Source organism: Phascolarctos cinereus, unplaced genomic scaffold (genome assembly GCF_003287225.1).
Source record: "Phascolarctos cinereus isolate Bilbo 61053 unplaced genomic scaffold, phaCin_HiC Scaffold_4;HRSCAF=312, whole genome shotgun sequence".
In the NCBI taxonomy this organism is placed as follows: Eukaryota; Metazoa; Chordata; class Mammalia; order Diprotodontia; family Phascolarctidae; genus Phascolarctos; species Phascolarctos cinereus.
The window spans coordinates 52052233-52072593 of NW_027555847.1; the positions used below are offsets into that span (position 1 = coordinate 52052233).

The 20361-nt window shown below is 37.9% G+C and overlaps 1 protein-coding gene across 6 annotated transcripts; it reads left to right on the forward strand.

Annotated features, from left to right (window-relative positions):
* The first annotated feature begins 1316 nt into the window (after positions 1-1316).
* THUMPD3 (THUMP domain 3 tRNA guanosine methyltransferase) lies at positions 1317-19238 on the forward strand. Of its 6 annotated transcripts, none has more exons than XM_020973771.2 (10): positions 1317-2053; positions 2861-3163; positions 5022-5099; positions 6689-7180; positions 9054-9184; positions 11698-11767; positions 15782-15897; positions 16011-16121; positions 17566-17689; positions 17907-19238. In XM_020973771.2, exons 2-10 carry the CDS (start codon positions 2906-2908, stop codon positions 18054-18056), a joined length of 1530 nt encoding a protein of 509 aa, XP_020829430.1. In that variant the 5' UTR covers positions 1317-2053; positions 2861-2905; the 3' UTR covers positions 18057-19238. The 6 variants fall into 6 exon arrangements, with proteins under 6 accessions (XP_020829430.1, XP_020829431.1, XP_020829432.1 ...); XM_020973772.2 differs by having other exon boundaries at positions 2866-3163; XM_020973773.2 differs by lacking the exon at positions 1317-2053 and adding an exon at positions 2068-2496.
* The last annotated feature ends 1123 nt before the right edge of the window (positions 19239-20361 follow it).

Consider the following 20361-nt stretch of genomic DNA (forward strand, 5'->3'; position numbering starts at 1 on the left):
GTTACTACAGTTACTTACTCATCCATTTTGTCTACTAAGCTGTTAACATTCATTAGCGTCACATGTGGGCATAGCAAAACATTCACTTGGGAAAATTCACAGCCCTGAAGAGCCCTGAACTGGAATCCAGAAACTTGGGTTCCAGTCAAAGCCCCCAAGCATCTTCCCAGGTCACAGTAAAACTAAGTTCAACTAGGTGATATCTAAAGATCCTTTGAGCTCTATGCCTATGTACAGACAAGATATGTATTTTAGAAAGTAGCTGCAATGTGGGAAGAATGTCAACAGCTATACGTTCACAGGAATAAAAAATCCAAAAAACAAACAGAAATTATGGCTTCAGGTATCTACATGCAAACGCACAAAATATGGGTAAGGAAGTGAACTAGAGGATAAGGAAAGGAGGAAAATTTGGTATTACAGGTATCACTGAGACTTAAGGGGTAAAACTTATGACTAGAATAGAGCTCTGGAAGGTTATACTTTATTATTCAAAGAAAGCGGTGGGTAAAATGGGAGGGAAAGGATGAATATATGCTTATGAGGAAGTCCTGGAACAGAAGAGTATAAGTGGGGAACATCTGGGTGAAGACTCATGGAGGCATAATGGAAGCAACGTTGTCATCTGCATACATTATGGACCAACTAAACATAAAAAGGAAATAGATACTGAATTTGGGAAACAGATCATAAGCCTGTCATAGAAACATGATACATATTAGTGATGGGAAATTTCAATTATTTGATCATATACTGATTTGACTCTCTCTGGCAAAAACAAAGCAACTGGTTATTTCTTCTGTTGCTTCAATAAAGACATTCTTCTTAAGGTGGAGGAATTAAGAGGAAACTCTATTGCAGTTGTGATTCTCATCAACATGAGATTGCTAGGTAGAAAAATGATGGGAACCTTAGGAAAAGTGACCATTCCATCTTACAAAATTGTTAAAGAAAAGCTAGCAATAGCTTGACATACAACCTACCATCTATAAAGGATTTCAAGGGTTCAAAGAAAACAAAACGGTCGGTTCTGTTTTTCAATCAATCAAAGAACATTTATTAAATGAATACTATGTGCCAGGTACAGTGCTACCCGATGGGGATACAAAAGGAGGCAAAAGACAGCTCTTGCCCTCATGGAACTCACAATGTAAAAGGAGAGACAAGCAAACATGAAAAATGCAAGCTGCATGTAAGATAAGTAGGAGATAATCACCCACGGGAAGGCACCACAATTAAGGCGTCTTCCTGTTGAAGGTTGGACTTAAAGAAAGCTCCTGCTAGAGTGCAAGAAGGAGAGGCTCCAGGCCCCAGAGCCAGGAGACGGGAGTATCCGATTCCCACAGTGCCCAGGAGGCCGTGGTCCCTGGACCGGAGAGCGCGCGCCCGGAATCACTGCGGAGAAGGCGGGGAGAGGCAAGAGGCCCTTCCCCCTCCGTTACACTAGGCGGAAACCCCCCTGGCCACTTCAGGTGTGGTCTGGCCCGTTATGTGGGCAGGGCCGCTCTTGCTTGGCTGTACCTGCATCCCCAGCGCTTAGCTCAGGATCTGGCACTTAACAAGCACTTAATAGATGCTCTGACTTGAAGTGTCTGCAGGGCTGCCATGCGGAAGAATGGCTGGGCTTGTTCTGTTCGACCCGAGAACAAAATAGAGGGCGAAAACTGTAAGAAGCGTATTTTGGCCGACGTCAGGGGAAACTCCTTGGCGAGAGGAGCTCCCCCAAAGGTGGCGGGCTCCCCGCAAGCCCCCTGGAGGTGGTGAAGAAAATTCCTGAGCTCACATGACCCCGAGACCCGGCAACAGCGCGCAGCCGGGGGCTTCCTCTGCACTGCGAGCCTCCACGGAGCCCAGCAAATCTCGACTCCAGCTACAACGCGGAAGCCTGCATGGGCGGATGCGAGAAGTCGGGAAAGAACGCGGAACTTCCGCTTCCGGCGTGACCAGGAAGCACTCTTGCTCCACCCGGTGCCTAGCCGGAAGCAATTCTCCGGAGGTCGTCGGGCGTTTATGCGCCACCAGCCGGCAACGGGGCAGACGGGGCTGGAAAGAGGTGGAGTGAGCAACAGGGCGGGAGGGAGGCCTAGCGGCCTGGGCGCCTAGGCTGCGGGTTCCCACGCGCGTCGGCCTCTCTTTCCCCGTGCCGCGTGGCGCGGTCACGCCGCTGCGTGGTGCAGCGAGAGGCTCCAGGCGGAAGGGAGCGCGGTGGGGGGAGGGGGGCAAAGAATGACTGGTGTGCCTCGCCGCCACGGCTGAGTCTTCCTCCTGAGGGGAAGATTGGGGGGGGGATGGGGGCGGGAGCGCGGCAACCGTTGATCCTGAGGTGCCCCGGGCCGGCCGCAGCAGCTCCCCACGCCGGGCCTCGCTGAGTCCCCACCCCCATTTGCCGTGTGCGAGGCGGGGATCTTCACGGTCACCTAGCCCAGCCCCCGGTGCTGCTGAGGAGGACGCTTCGGAAAGCCTTCATCCCATTCTTGGACCTATCCAAAGTAGCTGGTGTAGTTCCTTTTACATCTGGATCCAGTCCCCTCCCCCCGTTTCCCTGTTTGCAAGCTAATTTTGTCGTTATATTCATTATGTTAAAAAAAAAACAACAAAACAACCGTAAATCTTGTAGTGAGGGCTTACACGTCTATTTCCCTGTATCTTGTCTGTCTGCCTTTAGCCTCTGCCTTTCACCCCCTCTCCACTACTTCCTTTCCATCTCACTGTTTTGCAAATATAGTGTTGTTGGCTCGATGAAAAATACTTCTCCTGTTACCCTTCTGTGCATGGCCTCTGGTCTTAACCCTCCCCCCACCTCCCTCCATGAGACTCAGTGCAGCATTTACAGCTCTTTAGATAATGTTTTTCTTTTCAGCACAGCTGGTGAGGAGCAGTATTGACGGTTTGAAGAGGTGCCAGTATGTCTGAAGTAGAAGGAGCTTCTGACCAGCTCAGTGAAGTGAGCCTTGATGAGAAACAGAAGCCTGCCCCAGAAAATGTAGAAAATTCCCTCAGTGACAGTCCTAAGTATCTCTCTGTTACCATTGGAGCCACTGTGCCAACTGGCTTTGAACAGACAGCTGCAGATGAAGTAAGGGAGAAACTGGGCTCACAGTCCAGAATCAGCAAAGACAGAGGCAAGATATACTTTGACATTTCAGTGGAGAGTCTGTCTAAGGTTTGCATATATACTACTTAAAATACTTTTCTGAACTAATATGTATTCCAATGTGCCATCATCCAGTATCCTTCTTGTGTTCTAAGTCATTTGTTTTAAATTATTTCTTTGAAAGATTAATGTAAATAGAAAAGGATGTGCCCTGGAGTGATAATCCTACTTCTGACACATACTGACCATGTAACCCTAGACAAGTAATTCTTGTGACTGACTTCTCGATAAGTTGCAAAATAGTTGCTGATTTGGGGTTCTTTAATCACAAGCCTAGGCCTCACCTAAAATTATGTGGTGGTGTTCAAATATATCCAACTCTTCATGAGCCCATTTGGGGTTTTCTTGGCAAGGATAATGGGATGATTCATCATTTGCTTCTCCTGCTTATTTTTACAGATGAGAAACTAGAGGGAGACAGGGTAAGTGACTTGCCCAGAGTCACCCAGCTAGTAAGGGTCTGAGGCTGGATTTGAACTCATGAAGATGAATTTCCCTAATTCCAAGCCCAGGGCTATAGCCATTATGATACCTAGCTGCCCTCAGAATTAAGTACTGATTTGTAGTAAGGAGATCAATAGTCTTATGGTTATAAAAACTGGGAAATGCTTTCATTTAAATCATAGGATTATAGAACTAGAAAGGACCTTAGAGACCATCTAGTCTTACTGCCTAATTTTAAAAATGAGGAAACAGACCAACAGAAATAAATTACATGTCCAAGTTCACATAGGCAGTATCAGAGATCTAGTTAGTTCATTTTACCCATAAAAAAAAACTGAGACCTAACAGATTTTGCCCAATGTCACAAATAAGTGGCAGAGTTAGGATTCGATCCCAAGTCCTCTTACTCCAAATCCAGTATTTTTCCCACTGTAGTGTGTTTTCAAAATAAATCAGAAGTCTTTAAAAACATTTCCAGATGTCTAGCGTAGTGCCCAAGAATTCATCTCTATCCTGACTACAATTATTAGTTCTCAGGTATAAAAGGAGAAACAAATGATAATATATATTAATGACTCTGATAGATAACTGAAGAATTTTTGAAAAAAGCAATTGTGAATCACAGTGGACCTAAGAGAGTTCATAAAACTCTGCATACTGCTGTAGATGATTATGAAGAGAATAAGGCCACATCCCTGACTTTTCCAGCCTGACCCTTTGCTCGTAGTGGTCAAGCTTCCTACCACTGCCACCTACCCTCAACTTCCCTTGGGGAAAGGTATGAGCAGCTTGGTAACCAAGGAAGTGGGAACTAGGTTGTATCTTTCAGTTTTTGTTAGAGGATATGAAGATAGCTTTGTAAGCACCAAACCTGTTTATATTTAACAAGGTATAATTCCTCTACTGAATTGTCCTCATCCAGTGCCTTACGGTGCGATGAAGGTGATTGAATTCAAAGGCAGTGCCATTGGAATGCAAGCTCTGGTTTCAAGTATGGACTTGGTGTTGGATTGCATTTCTGCATTGTCAGAGAACTGGTCTAGTTAAATTCTGAGGAGCTTATTTCAAGTTATAGGCTAATGAGCTTTTTGGCTGCATTTACTAAAAAAAACAAACCAACCATTTATTGAATTGTATAAGCAGTACTTGTGCCTTGATGAAATAGTATCTCGTTGATGTGTTGACAGTTCAGCTTAGCTTACATAATATTTTGAACTTACTAATTTTTTTTACATTATGCTTTACATTAAACTTATTTGTGTAGATGCTTATCTCTTCCCCATTAGACTAAATTCCTCTAAAGAAGACTTCATAGCTGCCTTTGTGCATCTGGTATTGCATTGCACATAGTAGGCACATGGCAAATATTTTTTGAACAAATAAGCTTACTCAGAGAAATTAATCTAAAACATTTATTTTTCAGGTTCATGGACTAAGATCAGTTGATAATTTATTTGTTGTTGTTCAGGAGTTTAGAGATTATCAATTCAAAGAAACCAAGGTGAGTTATCCAAAATAAATTTTTTTTAAGGAGTCTTTTTCAGTTCATGCCTTCAGTGACATCACTGTGTTCATTTAGAAATTGGAATTATATGGTGGCTTTTAAATTATATTCAGAAAGTTGAGGTTTACTGACAGTTCTGTTCCCAAAGTCAACTTTTAGTAAGGACATTGGGAAACAAAGTTCATAGCAAATAAAAACAAATTGCTTGGACTCTTAGGAGATAGATTGTGATTTAAGCTGAGTTCACTATAATTCCTATGAAGCTTTGGCTAACTTAGAGAACTTCCTCATAGGTAACTACAGGAAAAGTTCTAAATTGGATTAGAAAAGGGAGAACAGATCAGGATCAAGATAAAATTTCAAGACTACAGAAGGGAAAATTATTGTGACTTGTAAAAAATTGCAAAAATCTTAACTGTGAATTTTACTTAAAACAGAATTCAGACTGTTAATACAACAGACAAATCATGCTCCCTGTATATATAGTGATGTATCTGTCATGGTAACAAGGAAAATCTGTAATCCAAAGTTCTTGTAGGAGGTATATCTTGAAGATGGTCCTAAATTGACAGTATTTGATACTAATCAATGGAATCTACTGTTTCTGATTATTCAGGTAGCAAATTTGAATAGCCTGCCCTTTTTTTGGAACTACTGGGAACTAAAATTTACTGCACTTTAAGTTACTGACAACTTGTTCCAATTTTATCTTTTGACAATACTCAAATATTTTTTAACAAATCAGTGAATTTTGTAATTCCATAATTTCTATAAATTTTTTTTCCCTAGGAGTCTGTAACTACATTAAGGCCTTTAGGCTTCTATTCAAAAGTGTCGGTTTTCCTTTTAGGTTTTTTATTAAGAGTTGCAATTTCATTACTTATCTTTTCCTTCAGTTCCTTTATTAGGCCCATGATTGGAGTTCTGGTGGCTGTTCTGCTCACTCTTCTGGGATTCTAGTGTAGTTATTTCTGAATTACTCTTTTTTTATAGTTTTAGCCTAATTATCTTACCTCATAGTATTTCTTCATTGCTATACTCAGGAGAACACAAGGAGCTGATTCTCTGCTGTCTTTTTTCCTGTGGCAGCTGCCCTTTCTTCCTCCCTCCTCTCTTCCCTCTCTCTCTTCTTTTTCCTTCCCTTCTTCCCTATTTGCAACTCTTTTCTTGGTCCTCTTGCTTAGAACTTCACAATAGTTTGTTCTTTAGATATGTTACAAAAATCTAGATAATCCAAATGATTCCATGTTTCTAAAATTCAGAGTATTAGATCCTATCCTATTTTTCATGGCCCTCTCAAATTCACATCTGCCAAAGAAGGCTTTCCCTGTACCCTAGCCAGCATTAATCACTCCTTCTGAATTCCTAGAACACTATTTATGGCATTGATATGGGCATTAATCATCTGCTACCTTGAACTGTTATTTAGTTATTTCAAGTATGTATACCTTGTTTTCCCAATGACCATAAGCTCTTTGAGAACAGTGATTATTTTATGTTTCACATAATGCTTGGAATAGCGCTTACTTGTTGCTTAAATGGAAGTGCCCAAGAAATGCCTGGATTTTGGTTTCTCTTTTTTTAAGGAAGATGTTCTGAAGGATTTTGAAGATTTGGCTGGGAAGCTTCCTTGGTCAGACCCTTTAAAAGTATGGAAAATCAATACCAGCTTTAAGAAAAAAAAGACAAAACGCAAAAAGTTGACTCAGCAAAATAGCATGAGCAAAGAAAAGGTGGATGATGGACAAGGAGACATGGGAGCTAAGAAGCAGATCACCAGTCATAGTGTGGAGGAGGTCTTAGAAACCATTGAAAACCAAGATGACACCATTGGTGAAACCCCCGTATTAGCTTACAATAAAAAAGTATCTGAAATACCATCTGCCATTGAGAAAGAAAAAGGAGTTAATGAGAACCCCAAAGAGGAAACTGAATCTCAAGTGCTCAAGTTCCGAGTCACATGCAACAGGGCAGGCGAAAACCATTGCTTTACATCCAATGAAGCAGCAAGAGATTTTGGGGGAGCTGTTCAGGATTATTTCAAGTGGAAGGCCGACATGACCAACTTTGATGTGGAGGTACAATGTATTTTTTTGCAGATTGGGTGTAATTTTTGTGGTTGTACAGCACGGGGACTCTTAGGTTTGTGGCTGCTTTAAAAATTCAGGGTTCTTGAATCATAGAATTGTTAGATTTGGAAGGGACCATAAAGGACATCTAGTTCAACTCCTTTTTTTGTTGGAAAAGACTGGAGGCCCAGGGATGTCACAACTAGTTAGTGACAGCCAGGTCCAGAAAGAAATAGCTTCCTAACTTATAATCTAGTATTTCAACTATGCCAGGTTGCCTCCTTTATTGACACAACTGGATGAGAGGACCTGGTTCAAGTCCAGGTTCTACATTTTATTAGCTGTGTGATGTTGGACAGTCGTTTCACCACCTCAAGCTTCCGCTTCCTTCTTTGTAAATGAAGGCAGTAATGCTTACACTCACTTGGCTGTTAGGAAGATCAAATCAGGTAATCTATGTAAAGTACTTTGTAAAAGTACCGTGTAACTGCCAGCTATTATTTTCATCAGTAACTTGGATGAAAACATATATGATCTGCATATCAAATTTGTAGTAGACGAGATGGTTAATCCACTGAATGACCAAATTAGAATCCCATAAACTATGTAATTTAAGTATGAGTCAGAAGTGATTTTAATGTTAGTGCCCCCAAAGTGAATGTAATGTTGGGCTACGTTAATAAAAGTACAGTATTCAGTACAGGGGAAGTAGCAGTCCCCCTATACACTGGTCAAACCATATTCGGAACATTGTGCTTAGTTTTGGTTGTCACATTTAAAGAGAGACACTGCTAATCTGGAAGGATGTCTGGGAGTGGGTGACAGTCTGGATGGTGTCAGAGCCATGCCATGTATGGGGAACTAGGTAATGTTTATAACCTGCAATCAAGAATACTTCCTGAGAACATGATAGTTATCTTCAAATATTTGAGGAAGACTTAATTTTTTTAGATTCAGAGAACAGAAAAGGTCTGATTCATGGAAGTTAAAGGTAGACAACATGAGATATAGTGGAAAGAACACTGGATTTGAACTCAGGAGACCTGTATTCAAATGTAGCCTCTGCTACTTCCTTGCTATGTGGATGTGAAAAAGTGATTTCTGAGGCTCACTTCCTTCTATAAATATATTTTATTTATTTAGGTAAATATAAGTAGTTACTTTTTATCACTGCTTACCTCTTGGGATGTGGAAAGCACCATGACCTAAAATCATCACAACTCACTAAAAGGAAGGCCTTTCTAACCTAGGCCTTTCCAAAAATGGAGTGAATTACCTTATGAGGCAGTGGGTTTCCATCATTGGATGTATTGAGACAAAACTTTGTTGAGATGTTATAGAGAGGCCTAACATATTAGGGAGGGAGGTGGGCCTTAAAATAAGTTCATTCCAGCTATGAATCTGTTATTCCTGTGCTGTCTAAGGAATTAATTGATTTGTGGTGAGGCTGAAAGAACCAAAGAATGAGGTAGTGCCATAGGTCAGACTTAAGAGTTATAAGAACTTTCATTAGTGGATAGAGTCCATGGGTGTGTTAAACCAAGAGTTAGGTTTAATTGGCCCACATCTTCCATAGCGCTGCTGTGAGGATGAATGAGACAAAATGCTTATATTCTGGAGAGAAAACATCTTAGAGTATTTTGAGATGGTGTCCTTTTAGGCTCAAAAATTTAGAATATAGTTCTGTAAAATTTTGTTTACCATTATTATGAGTGGTCCCTTCACATACTTTTAGCTCCATTAACATCATGCATCATAAGTTTCCCAGCTATTCCAGATTAACCAAGTTACAGAGATTTGAAACATGGACTCGTTTCACTGATGTATACATTTTGAACATGCTTAAAATCCTATTGATTTATCTTGGTGAACTTTATCCTAGGTTCTGTTGAATGTCCATAATAATGAAATAGTTGTGGGCATTGCATTGACAGAAGAGAGTCTCCATCGAAGAAATATTACGCATTTTGGTCCTACAACTCTAAGATCCACCCTTGCTTATGGCATGCTCAGGTAAGTGAGTGGGTTTGACATGCAAATAGGGTGACAGCAGTGGGCTGGAATCACTAATGAGTACACAGCATTAAAGCAAGGGTGTCTGTAGCTAAAAATCCATCACTCTGTAGAGCCTCTGAGCTGTAGGTGATTCTGGGACAACAAACATGCAGTTTGTTCACTAAGTCTTTTCAGTATGAGAGGACCTGTGAGAATTTGTATTCTACTGTTATGGCCATGGTTGCTACTACACCACACTGAAGCATGAAAAGAAGATTTTAATAGAGAATTATTATAGTCATAGTATAATAGTAGCCCTAGCACAATTAAAAGCTGAACATCTATATTCTTTTCTTAAATGTAGCATTTACTACTTCCAATTCTGAATAGTCAATGAACCACTTTCTTCATAAGATAGGAACAATACATTTTTCCACATCTATCTAGATACTGAGTAAGAGTACCTGTTTTCTTTTTGGAAAATTGGCATAGAACTACGGATTTTATTTGAAATTATTGTAAATTTTATTTTATTTCTATTTTAGTGCAGTAATAATTTAACTAGAGACTTTTAAATTGTGTGCTAACTATTGAGCCAGCACTGCATATAGAGTGCTTTATAGACAGTAGATCATGATGAAAGAATTAATTATAATATTCATTTGCTTAGTGACTTCTACTTTTCAAAGTGTTTTCACTTACTATCTCATTTGATCTTCACAAACCCTGTGGGGTCCTTTGAGATTAACAGAGCAAGCTATTTAATTAACTACATTTCCATGTGGGACATGCCAATTTTCAGGTCAGTCCTATCTCTCTTTCCCTGTGGGTAACCCCCTTCCCTTTTTCCTTTCCTTATATTTGCTTTCTTTCTTACCTCACCTCTTCATAGATTAATTCCATGATTAGAGAACTGAGGCCCATGTCTCGCTGTACAATTCATGATTTGATCTTGGCTTGTACAACAGAAAAATGGGGTCATTTGCTCAGTAAAGACACCTTCATTCCTCATATTCTGTAGTGCTTAATTTGTGATTCTTTGACAGTTGTGAATTTTCAACCTATGTTCTTCAAGGTGTGGCTACATGACATATTTCTAAGCACATCAGCTCACCTACTGCTTCTGCTTAAGCGTTACTCATCAAACATTAAGTATTTGTAATCTGTCTCCTGTTAAGATAAGGCACGTATATCATTAAAGTCACAGAATTGTAGGATTTGGGAATTGGAAGTGATCAGTAGCTGTATAATGCAACCCATGCATGAAAGGAATCCCCACTATAAAAAACCGGACATGTAGAGAACATCTCCAAGAAGGGGGAGCTCACTATGTCTCTGGACAGGCCATACCATTTGGACATAACTATTTGTTAGAAGTTTTTCATGACATCATCTTTAAATTTACATCTATGCAACTTCTACTCATTGCTCCTGGGTCTGACCTGAAGGCAGACAGAACAAAGCTAACCCCTCCTCTACTGATAACCCTTCTTATACTTAAAGACAGTCATCAGGCCCCATCTGAATCTTCTCTTCTACTAGGTAAATATCTCCAGTTCATTGAAGTGACTTGGACTCAGGGCCCTCTACCATCCTCATCCTGTTCTGGATGTTTAAATTAAGACCTTGTCTAAAGGGCATTGTTGAATCTTTAATTAATGTCTGTTCATAGTCATTTGAAATTTTCTTCATTATTCTAAAAATACATCTTTAACGTAAGATTATTTTTGTTGTTTTCAGGAGTTTTCTGTGTTTGTGTTTTTTACAAAATTCACTGAGAAATTCTCAGTGTTTTCTAATAAACCCACTTTTTCTTTAAAGTTAAATGTAAGCATAATTTTTAGTAATATATTTTAATTGATATTTTTGCTTTTCCTGTATCTGTCCTTCTTCCCCTCCCAGACAGCTATCTCTTTTCAATAAAGATTTTTTAAAAAAGAAAAATTAAGCAAAACTAATCAACATAAAAAACCTGACATTATATGCAATATTCTACACTTATGGACCCTCCCCCCTTACAAAAGGGGGGTGGAGTGGGCAATGAGAGAGAAGGTGTCTTTCCATATCTCTTTGAGGCCAAGCTTGTTCTTTAAATTTTTGCATTTTGATTGTTTTAAAATGCTTGTCCTTTTCATTTACATTGTTGCAAGTCATCATGTGTACTGTTATTTGGTTCTGCACACTTCACTTTGTATCAGTTCGTGTAAGTCTTAACATGCTTCTCAGTATTCATTATATTCATTGTATCTCAACACAGTGATGTTCCATTATATTCAGATACCACAGTTCCCCAATTGATGAGCATTGACGTGGTTTCTGGTTCTTTGCTACCACAGGAGTATTGCTATAAATATCTATAAAATATAAATAATGCATTTGGAGCCTTTCCTTTGTACAAAATTTTTTTTAAATTTTAAGAAAAAGAGTTGTAGTGTTAGTGTATTGCTACTGTAGCTTTTCAGAGATTCATTTTATAGGTCCCTGCTTTTTAAAAATTCTTTTCCCTTAGACTATTTGCTTCTTTTTTCTAGGCTCTGTTCACCTCAGCCTGCTGACATTATAGTAGATCCAATGTGTGGAACAGGTGCCATACCAATAGAGGTAATAACTTTTATCTAGCTTTGGAATTGAATAGTGGTAAAGAGATAAGATTCTTATTCTCTTTTTTCAGTTTTCTCTCCCCTTCCACTCCCACCACCATTGGAAAAAAAAAAGGAAAACAAAATTCTTATTACATAAATCCATAGTCAAGTAAAACAAATTCTTGCATTGGCCTTGTTGAAAAACTGTCTCCTTATGCCCTAAGGTTATCTTTCCTCTCTGCCTGCCAAGAGGTGGGTGTCTAATGCGTTCCATTGATCCTGTAGAGCAGAGGTGTCTGACCAGAAGTGGCCCTGAACTGTGGCTAGAACCAGATTAAAATGAAATTGGGAAATATTTAAAAGAATAAGTAAAAATAGTCAATATGCACCCATAGAAATCTTTTATGTCCGGTTTAGTGGCCCCCATTTCCATTTTGAATTTGACACCACTGGTCAAGAATGACTTTGGTCATTGTATTAGAGTTCTTAATTTCTTAAAATACTCTTCCTAAAGCACAGATTTGATGATGTCATTCTCCTCAGGAATATTCAATAACTACTTCTTCCCTTAGAGTACAATACAAATTCTACACTTTAGCATTTAGAAGAGTTCTTTGTTTTTACAGTGTTGTTGTATAAATTGTTCTTATTTTGCTCATTTCACTCTGCATCAGTTCATACAAGTCTTCCCAGGTTTGAAAGCATACCTTTAATCATTTTTTTATGTCACAGTACATCACATTATATTCATGTGTGGTAATGTTTGGCCGTTCCTTAGTTGATAAGCACAACCTTAGTTTTCAGTTCTTTGCAACCACAAAAGGAGCTTCTATAAATATTTTCATTAATATGGATCCTTTTCCTCTTTCTTTGGGATATAGACTTAGTATTGGTATTGCTCCATCAAAGAACATACACACTTTTATTGGGTATAGTTCCAAATTGTTTTCCAGAATAACTGGATCAACTCACACCTCCATGAACAGTATGTATAGTGTGCCTCCAACATTTATAATTTTCTTTTTTTTGTGAACTTTCTTAGCTAAGGGCAGTAAAGTGAAACATCAAAGTTGTTTTAATTTTGCATTTTTTGTTATTTGGAACATTTTTTTCCTGTGGCTAATGCTAGGTTGGATTTCTTCCTCTGAAAACTGCCTGGTCATATACTTTGACCATTTATCAGTTGGGGAATGGCTCTCATTCTTATACATTTGAATCAGTTCCTTTCATATCTTGGAAATATGAGTTTATCCAAGAAGCTTGCTGCAAAGATTTTTTTCCCTCAGTTTCCTGTTTCCTTTTCAGTTTTAACTGCATTGGTTTTGTTTGTGCAAAACTCGTTGATTTTATATAGTCAGAATTGTACATTGTGCCATCTGTGAAACTCCATCCCTTATATGTTCATGAACTTTTTTAATAATCAGAAAGGTAATTTCTTCCTTGTTCTTCTGTTTATGACATCACCACACATATACTTTTGAATATCATATACAGATATAAATAAATCAAGAAAACTAAGTGACTCAACCTTATAGTTTGAAAGGAGCTCTAGATGGAACCTGTAGCACTATTGGCCAAAATATATAAAGTTAGTTTAAGTACTGTGCCAAGGAATTAGTAAACTGCCAGCATAATAATGGCTCCAGAGGAGACCCTGATTATGAGTTTCATACTTATATAGCTTATACAGTGATAGAATTGATAGCATTGAACACATAAGCATAATCTATTTATTGAAAAAGCTGGCATGATTTCAGCCAGGAGGATCACACTTTAAGAGTTCTTTGAAGGGAGAAACCCTTTAGACATGTTTTAGATCAGACTGTATGAAAGATTCTATGTGAAAAGGTTCTGGAAAAATGAAATTACCATAAAATAAAGGAAGAAGAAATGTTTTGAGAGATAATCCCTTCCATCTTCCACATAGCTACAAAAATACTCTTCCTAAACCAGGTTTGACAATGTCACTGTCCTGCTCAAGAATATTCAATAACTTTTTATCACCTTTAGGATACAATACATATGCTTCACTTTAGGTTTTTGTTTTTGTGGCTGTTTTGTTTTAAGGCAATTGGGGTTAAGTGACTTTCCCAGGCTCACACGGCTAGTAGGTGTCGAGTGTTGGGTCTGAGGCCGGATTTGAACTCAGGTCCTCCTGACTTCAGGGTCGGTGCTCTATCCACTACAGCACCTAGCTGCCCCATTCACGTTAGTATTTAAAAAAGCCTTTTTGCACCCTACATCTTTGCCTTTTATATAGCTGTATCCTAGCCAAATTGCCCCATGTTTGATGTTCCTTAAACTCAACATCCTATTACCTCTTTGCCTGTGCCCAGTTTGTCTCCATGCATGCAATATACTCCATACTGTCTCTTAGAATTTCTAGCTTCCTTAAAGGTTCACATTGTATGTCACTTCCTACAGGAAACCTTTTGTAAACATTTGAGTTTTTAATGTTCTGTCTAGCCCCTTGCTACAAGCTTTTTAAAGACTTTTTCATTTTTGTAATTATATCCCTAGCATGTAGTACAATGCTTTATATGTAGTGGGTGCTCATTAAATGCATGTAAAGTTAAACTTGCTCAAAAACTAGGAAGAAAAGGTGAGGAACCTTGCAGAGCAGAGTAGTATTAATGTGGTTTCCCTTGTTATTCAGTGTCAGACTCATCATTCATTTTATATTCTTATACATTATCTAGGAGAAAGCATTTTATATATATAATATGCTGTGGTTTTTAGGGAATAGTAAATTCTTCCATGTGGAAAAATCTCAACCATTGAGAATCAACAACAGGAAAATCACATAAGGCTATGAGGAGGAAGATACATGTCAGTAGGAAACTCGTTACCCATTTAAGAAGTATCCTAGGTTATAATTACAAGAAAGTCAGCCCTGAACTATCTGTTAAAATCCAAAAGAGGTAGCAGTGAATCATTATAGACGATTTCCTAAAAGCATGAGCTCCTAAAGACAAAAATAAAAAATTTTAAACATTATCAAAAAGTATATTTAACTATGTATGGTGTGTCAGCCTCTCAAATAACTCTATATAGCTCTAGTCACTGCCCTTTGACAGAAATGGTGAAAGATCTATAAGAGGCAACTAAAGTGATAAGGAAATTCATGGAATTCCATGTAAAGGCAGACTAAGAAACTTAGGGTTCCATCCTTGAAAAAGGTAAAGGGGTTAAAAGAGGTATGGTTTGAGTTCATAAAATCCTGAAGGGTGCCACTGATAATGTCAATAACACATGGTTTCTAAAATACTTCATCTTTGGCAAAGCCTTTGAAGCTTGAAAAAAAGTAACTTTTAAAAATATAAAAAGGTAACTTTTAGAACTACTAAAAGTATATTATGAGCAATGATATGATACATCTCATGAGTCACAGAATTTTAAAGCTTAAAGTGACTTTAGAGAGAATCTACCTCCAAACCTGTCATTTTACCAGTAACACCATTAATTCTCTCTCCAACTCAAAGGCACGCAACTAGTAGCAGTAGCAGAGCCAGGATTTGAAAATCCATCTTATGAATCCCAAGGGTAGTGCTTTTTCCACTCCACAGTGGTAAATGCTGAAAGCATGAATAGGTTCAAGAAAGTTTCATGAGTGACGGCTCTACCACTGATTACAAAAGAAAGGGCAGTTTACTACACACACCCTGCTTCTGAAGTTGATTTCCTAGAGGGGAAATGTTGTCTTTGACATAGTCAAACCTAATATAGTAATCATGTTTTTCTAATATGATTTTTTACTTGAGAGAAATCCTTACAGTGTTTGTAAGTTAGCATTAACAAACCCTACAAAAAAAGAAATGGCATGGTATAGGGACTTTTTCAAATACTTGTAATGTAAACTTTTCCATCACTGTATTTGATCTAATTAAGATGAAGAGGAATTAAACAAGGTTTTATTTCTACTAAATAGTAATGCTTTGTTTATTGAACAACATGACTGGAATGTTGAAAGTGCTTATCCTTTAACCCATTTCTTTTCCATTTATGAATTTACAATATTTGCTTTTGGTTTTAGGGGGCTGCCGAATGGCCTAATTGTTATCATATTGCTGGTGATAATAATCCCCTGGCTGTGAAAAGAGCAGCAAATAACATCTTGTCATTACTGACAAAGAGTCAAGTTAAAGAAAGGTAAAAATAAAACTTCCAAATCACTTCCAGTAAACATGCCATATATAAATCCAGTTTAATTTTGAATTTCCTACCTTCAGCTGTGTTAGAGGATCTTTCATTTCATTCTACAGCAAAGCATTCTGGGGCCTGCCCATAGATGCTATTCAGTGGGATATCTGCAATCTGCCTTTGAGGACTGGTTCTGTGGATATTATTGTCACAGATATGCCATTTGGAAAGAGGTAGGATATGAGAAATAAATATAAAAGTTGCTGAGTGTTGTGTTCAGTTCTTAAGGTAGCACCCACAAGTCTAAAGGAAAATGGTTTTCTGTTATTTTTCTTGTATTTATTCACAGCCACAACTAAGAAAAAAATATGCTTTCTTAATACAGTTGGTCAGTAGAGCTCTTTTTCATGTAAATCAGTAATTTATTGACTGTATAAAACCGAAAGATAGTTTCTGGTGCTAACACTTGGATCACATTACTTTTTTTTTTTAAGAACAATCATAAGTCATTTTAATACAGCAATATTTCCCAAGACTTGTTCTAAATTAAGGACAAGCTAGAAGAGATAATCTTTTTTGTACTTGAACTGACAATGGTAAATGAATGGTCTCCAGTTGGAAGATGCAGTAATTTATTCTTGTATAAAAAATGTATGCTCTCAGATTATAATTCAGAAATTTAGGAAAATTATAAACTTCCTTCTTGTCAGGCCACATGGGGAAATTAAATTTAAAACAGATATTCTTTTTTATCATTTTAGAGTTAATGAGGTAAGCAATTAAAGACCAATAACAAAGCTTATACTGGTGGAGATAATAATAGCTAGTATTTATAGAGCGCTTTAAGATTTTCGAAGTGCTCTACAGATATTTCATTTCATCCTCACAATAATCCTGGGAGGTAGAGGCAAACAGAGGTTAAGTGATCTGCCCAGGGTCACAGAGCTAGTAAGTGGCAGACATCACATTTGAACTCAAGTCTTCTTGACTCTAGAACTAGCACTCTATCCACTGACCTGACCCATCTAGGTGCCTTATAAGACTTTGCAGGTAAAACATGGCTCCTAATATAAGAAAAGAGCAAAGAAATAGAGGTTTCATAGTGATGATAGAAAAAGCAAGTGGAAATTAAAAGAAACAGTAGAAAAGCAGCGCTACCCCACCTTTTCCTCAATGCCCGTTGTACAGGAATTCCGCCCCACATCTTTTCTCTGTCAGTTGTGGCAGAATAGAGTTTGTGAAAGGAGTTGTGCAGAAGAAATTGTAGAATGCCCATTGTGGTATGGACTTCTTGGTCCAAATGATAATTTTTGTTTTATTCTCTGGGTGCTTCAGAATAGTATCTTTCTGTCATTTAGCTTCTGAGACTCCTTTGTTCTGATTGCTCATTACATTAAGTTGTACAGCTGTTAACATATTCATCTCCAAGTAATCTCTTTTTTTTTTTAAATATGAAAGTGTTTCAGAATTCAGCCAATTTCTAAGCACCCTGACCCTGGTAGTTACATTAGCATGTGAGATGGCTCTGGCTTCTGATGTGAAAGAGCCCTGCTTTGCTTAGTTTTAGGGCAGTGAGAATGTGACTTCTCATCACTTATAGGACTGACTGTTTTGTTTTGTTTTATTTTTATCTGCTGTGAAGTGGAATGTTGGTCCTTGACCTTGACTGTTTTGTAGGATAGGATCTAAGAAGAGAAACTGGAATCTCTATCCGTCTTGTCTCCAAGAGATGAGCCGTGTCTGTAGACCTGGGACAGGTCGAGCTGTGCTCCTTACTCAGGACAGGAAATGTTTTGCCAAGGTAATATTCTTTAAATTGTTCACCTGTGGGTCCTTAGATATAAGTAGAAAAACTTCATTTTGGTTAAAGTTATATTGTAGGGGTATTCCTAGTTTGGTTATCTGAGATGGAATGTGGGTTTTTTAATTCCCACAGATGGGGCCTTAGTACTTCTTTGGATTGCAAGGGTATTGCTAATATAATAAAGTGGATGCTGTGGTTTTCTGTGTTTACACAGGCATTATCCAGAATGGGGCACGTATGGCAGAAGGTGCATACAGTCTGGGTGAACATAGGAGGTCTTCATGCTGCAGTTTATCTTCTCAAACGTACTAGTCAAGTGTTCATTCACCCTTCAGAACTAGAGCATGAAAAAGAAACGTTTTGAGGATATACAAGATGAAGACTGGCTTTTCTTCATGTCTTTGAAAATTATGTTTACTGTGCCTCACACCACTGAAAATGTCTGAGCCAGCATGAGGAAATGGATAGAAAACCTCAGAAATAGGAACGAAAGTCAAGTTTGGTACTGCATCCAAACTGGTCTAAATATATTCATTTAACAGGAATGTTGCTAGTGAACATTCTGATAGGAAAGACATCCCTAAAACTCAGAAGGGATTTGGTCCCTTGGGTAAACTTAAGTTATATTTTCCCAGTGAACCAGGGAATAGCTATGTAACTTTTATTTTTCCTTAAAGGGCCTTAAGATGTTTAGAAAGATTGCTTAGATACTTTTATGTATTTAGAGCATTTTATGTTTTAGGCCTACCACCACAGGACAGGTTTTCCATTGTAGTTCTTGGGAAGATATCTATTAGAATGCCTCAGTTTATATTTCAGTGAAGAAATAGCCTTACTTTAAGTGGCATTCATTCTTTCTTGTTACCTCAACTAAACATCAGTTCATTTTTAGATAATGTGCACATACTACCCCAGGGCAAGAAGAATGCAGAAGTCACAGGACATATAGGGAAAGTTGCCATCTGCCTTATAAAATGAAGTATAATAATAATACACTATGCTGTTCACCTGAGTAATTTCAAAGATTGTTTTGAAAAGGTGGTGATTAACTTGTGCTAAGCCATTTCAGTTTTATAACATAGATGCATTTTAATAGATGACTAAGTCATAGGACCAGATCAAATTATATAAGACTCATTTTGTTTTTAAGTAACTTCGTATTTGAGCTGTGCAGATACCAAAGTTGTTAGGGCAAACAGGTATGTCATTTTGTCAGGCTTTGTTTAACACTGGAAAGCATTTTTTGGTCACTTTAAAGGAAGAAAGTAATAATATATGATCATATTGTGTTGGAAAAAAGCTTTAATTTGGGAGTTCTTTGGTTGCCTTTTCTCCATAATGAGCAGCATTTATGTTGGCATGTATCTCACTGCATACTACACAAGTCCATACAATTAAATGCCTCCCACTCAAAGCGAATGGGGTTGTGAACAAAGAAGGTTGGTGTAAGTTGATTTGTTATGTTCAATTTTTTTTTCCAGTTTCCAGATGCATTCAATTTAATCTTTTAATGCCATGTTACTGTAATAAAATTTTACTTAGCTGATTTTGAAGTCTCATATTTTGGCAGGGGTGGGGAGAATAGCATTTCTTACTTTTAGACAATTCATGTTAGCCATATGGTTAATGATTGACTCATGATTCAGATGTGCTTATCTTCCTGTGGAAATAAGCCTAACACTTTTAAAAATATTCAGTCCTGTACTAGATTTTAGAATCATCAGAGCCCAAGCCTAAAGTTCTGAGTTGTCTCAATATAAAATTCTGACAGAGCAAACATCATCATTTGAACTTCATACCAAGTAATGCCAGCCACAAAAGTCCAAGCAAGGGGCAGCTAGGTGGTGCAGTGAATAGAGCCTTGGAGTCAGGAGGACCCGAGTTCAAATCCAGCCTCAGACACTTAACACTTGCTAGCTGTGTGACCTTGGGCAAGTCACTTAACCCGGATTGCCTCACCACCCCCCGCCCTGGGAAAATAAAGAAAAAAAAAAGTCCAAGCAACATACATACTATTTGCATATACTGGCTGAGCTTGTGGACAGACAGAAAACTTTTCCCCCCATTAGTCTAATCTTCTTAAAGATAAACACCATTACAGCAAAAATATCCAAAATAGTTTTAACCTCTATATAGTCTCATTTAATTTGAATAATATTCAGTACCATGAAATAATTATATTGTTTTAATAGAAATGTGACTTATAATTCACCTGAGTCTTAACTGATGAAGAGCTTTTTAAAGAATTGTACTTTTATATTCTCATTTTGGGAAAAAAGACAAATTGTTCCTTCCCAAGATCTCACAATATAAAATCAAATTATATTTAGCCTTATCATAAATGTGAGCTTTTAAAAAACAGCATTCAGTAAGGACCTATAAGGTAATTTCTGTTGACATTGATTGGGGCATTATTATATAGGTGGGATGGGTGGGGGTCCCTGATATTTTAAGAATAATAAAGATTACGGATACTAAAGATACATGAAAGAAAAATATCTTTGTTTTTTCTAGAAATCTATTGTAGATCACATATCTTAGAGGTCATGAGATCATCCAGCCACTGTCATTCACAAGGCACTTGTAATCACAACCACTTAAATTTTTATTGTTCTCATTTCTACATGACTTATTTTCCAGTATGTCCTTCCCCTTACTCCTAGAGAGCC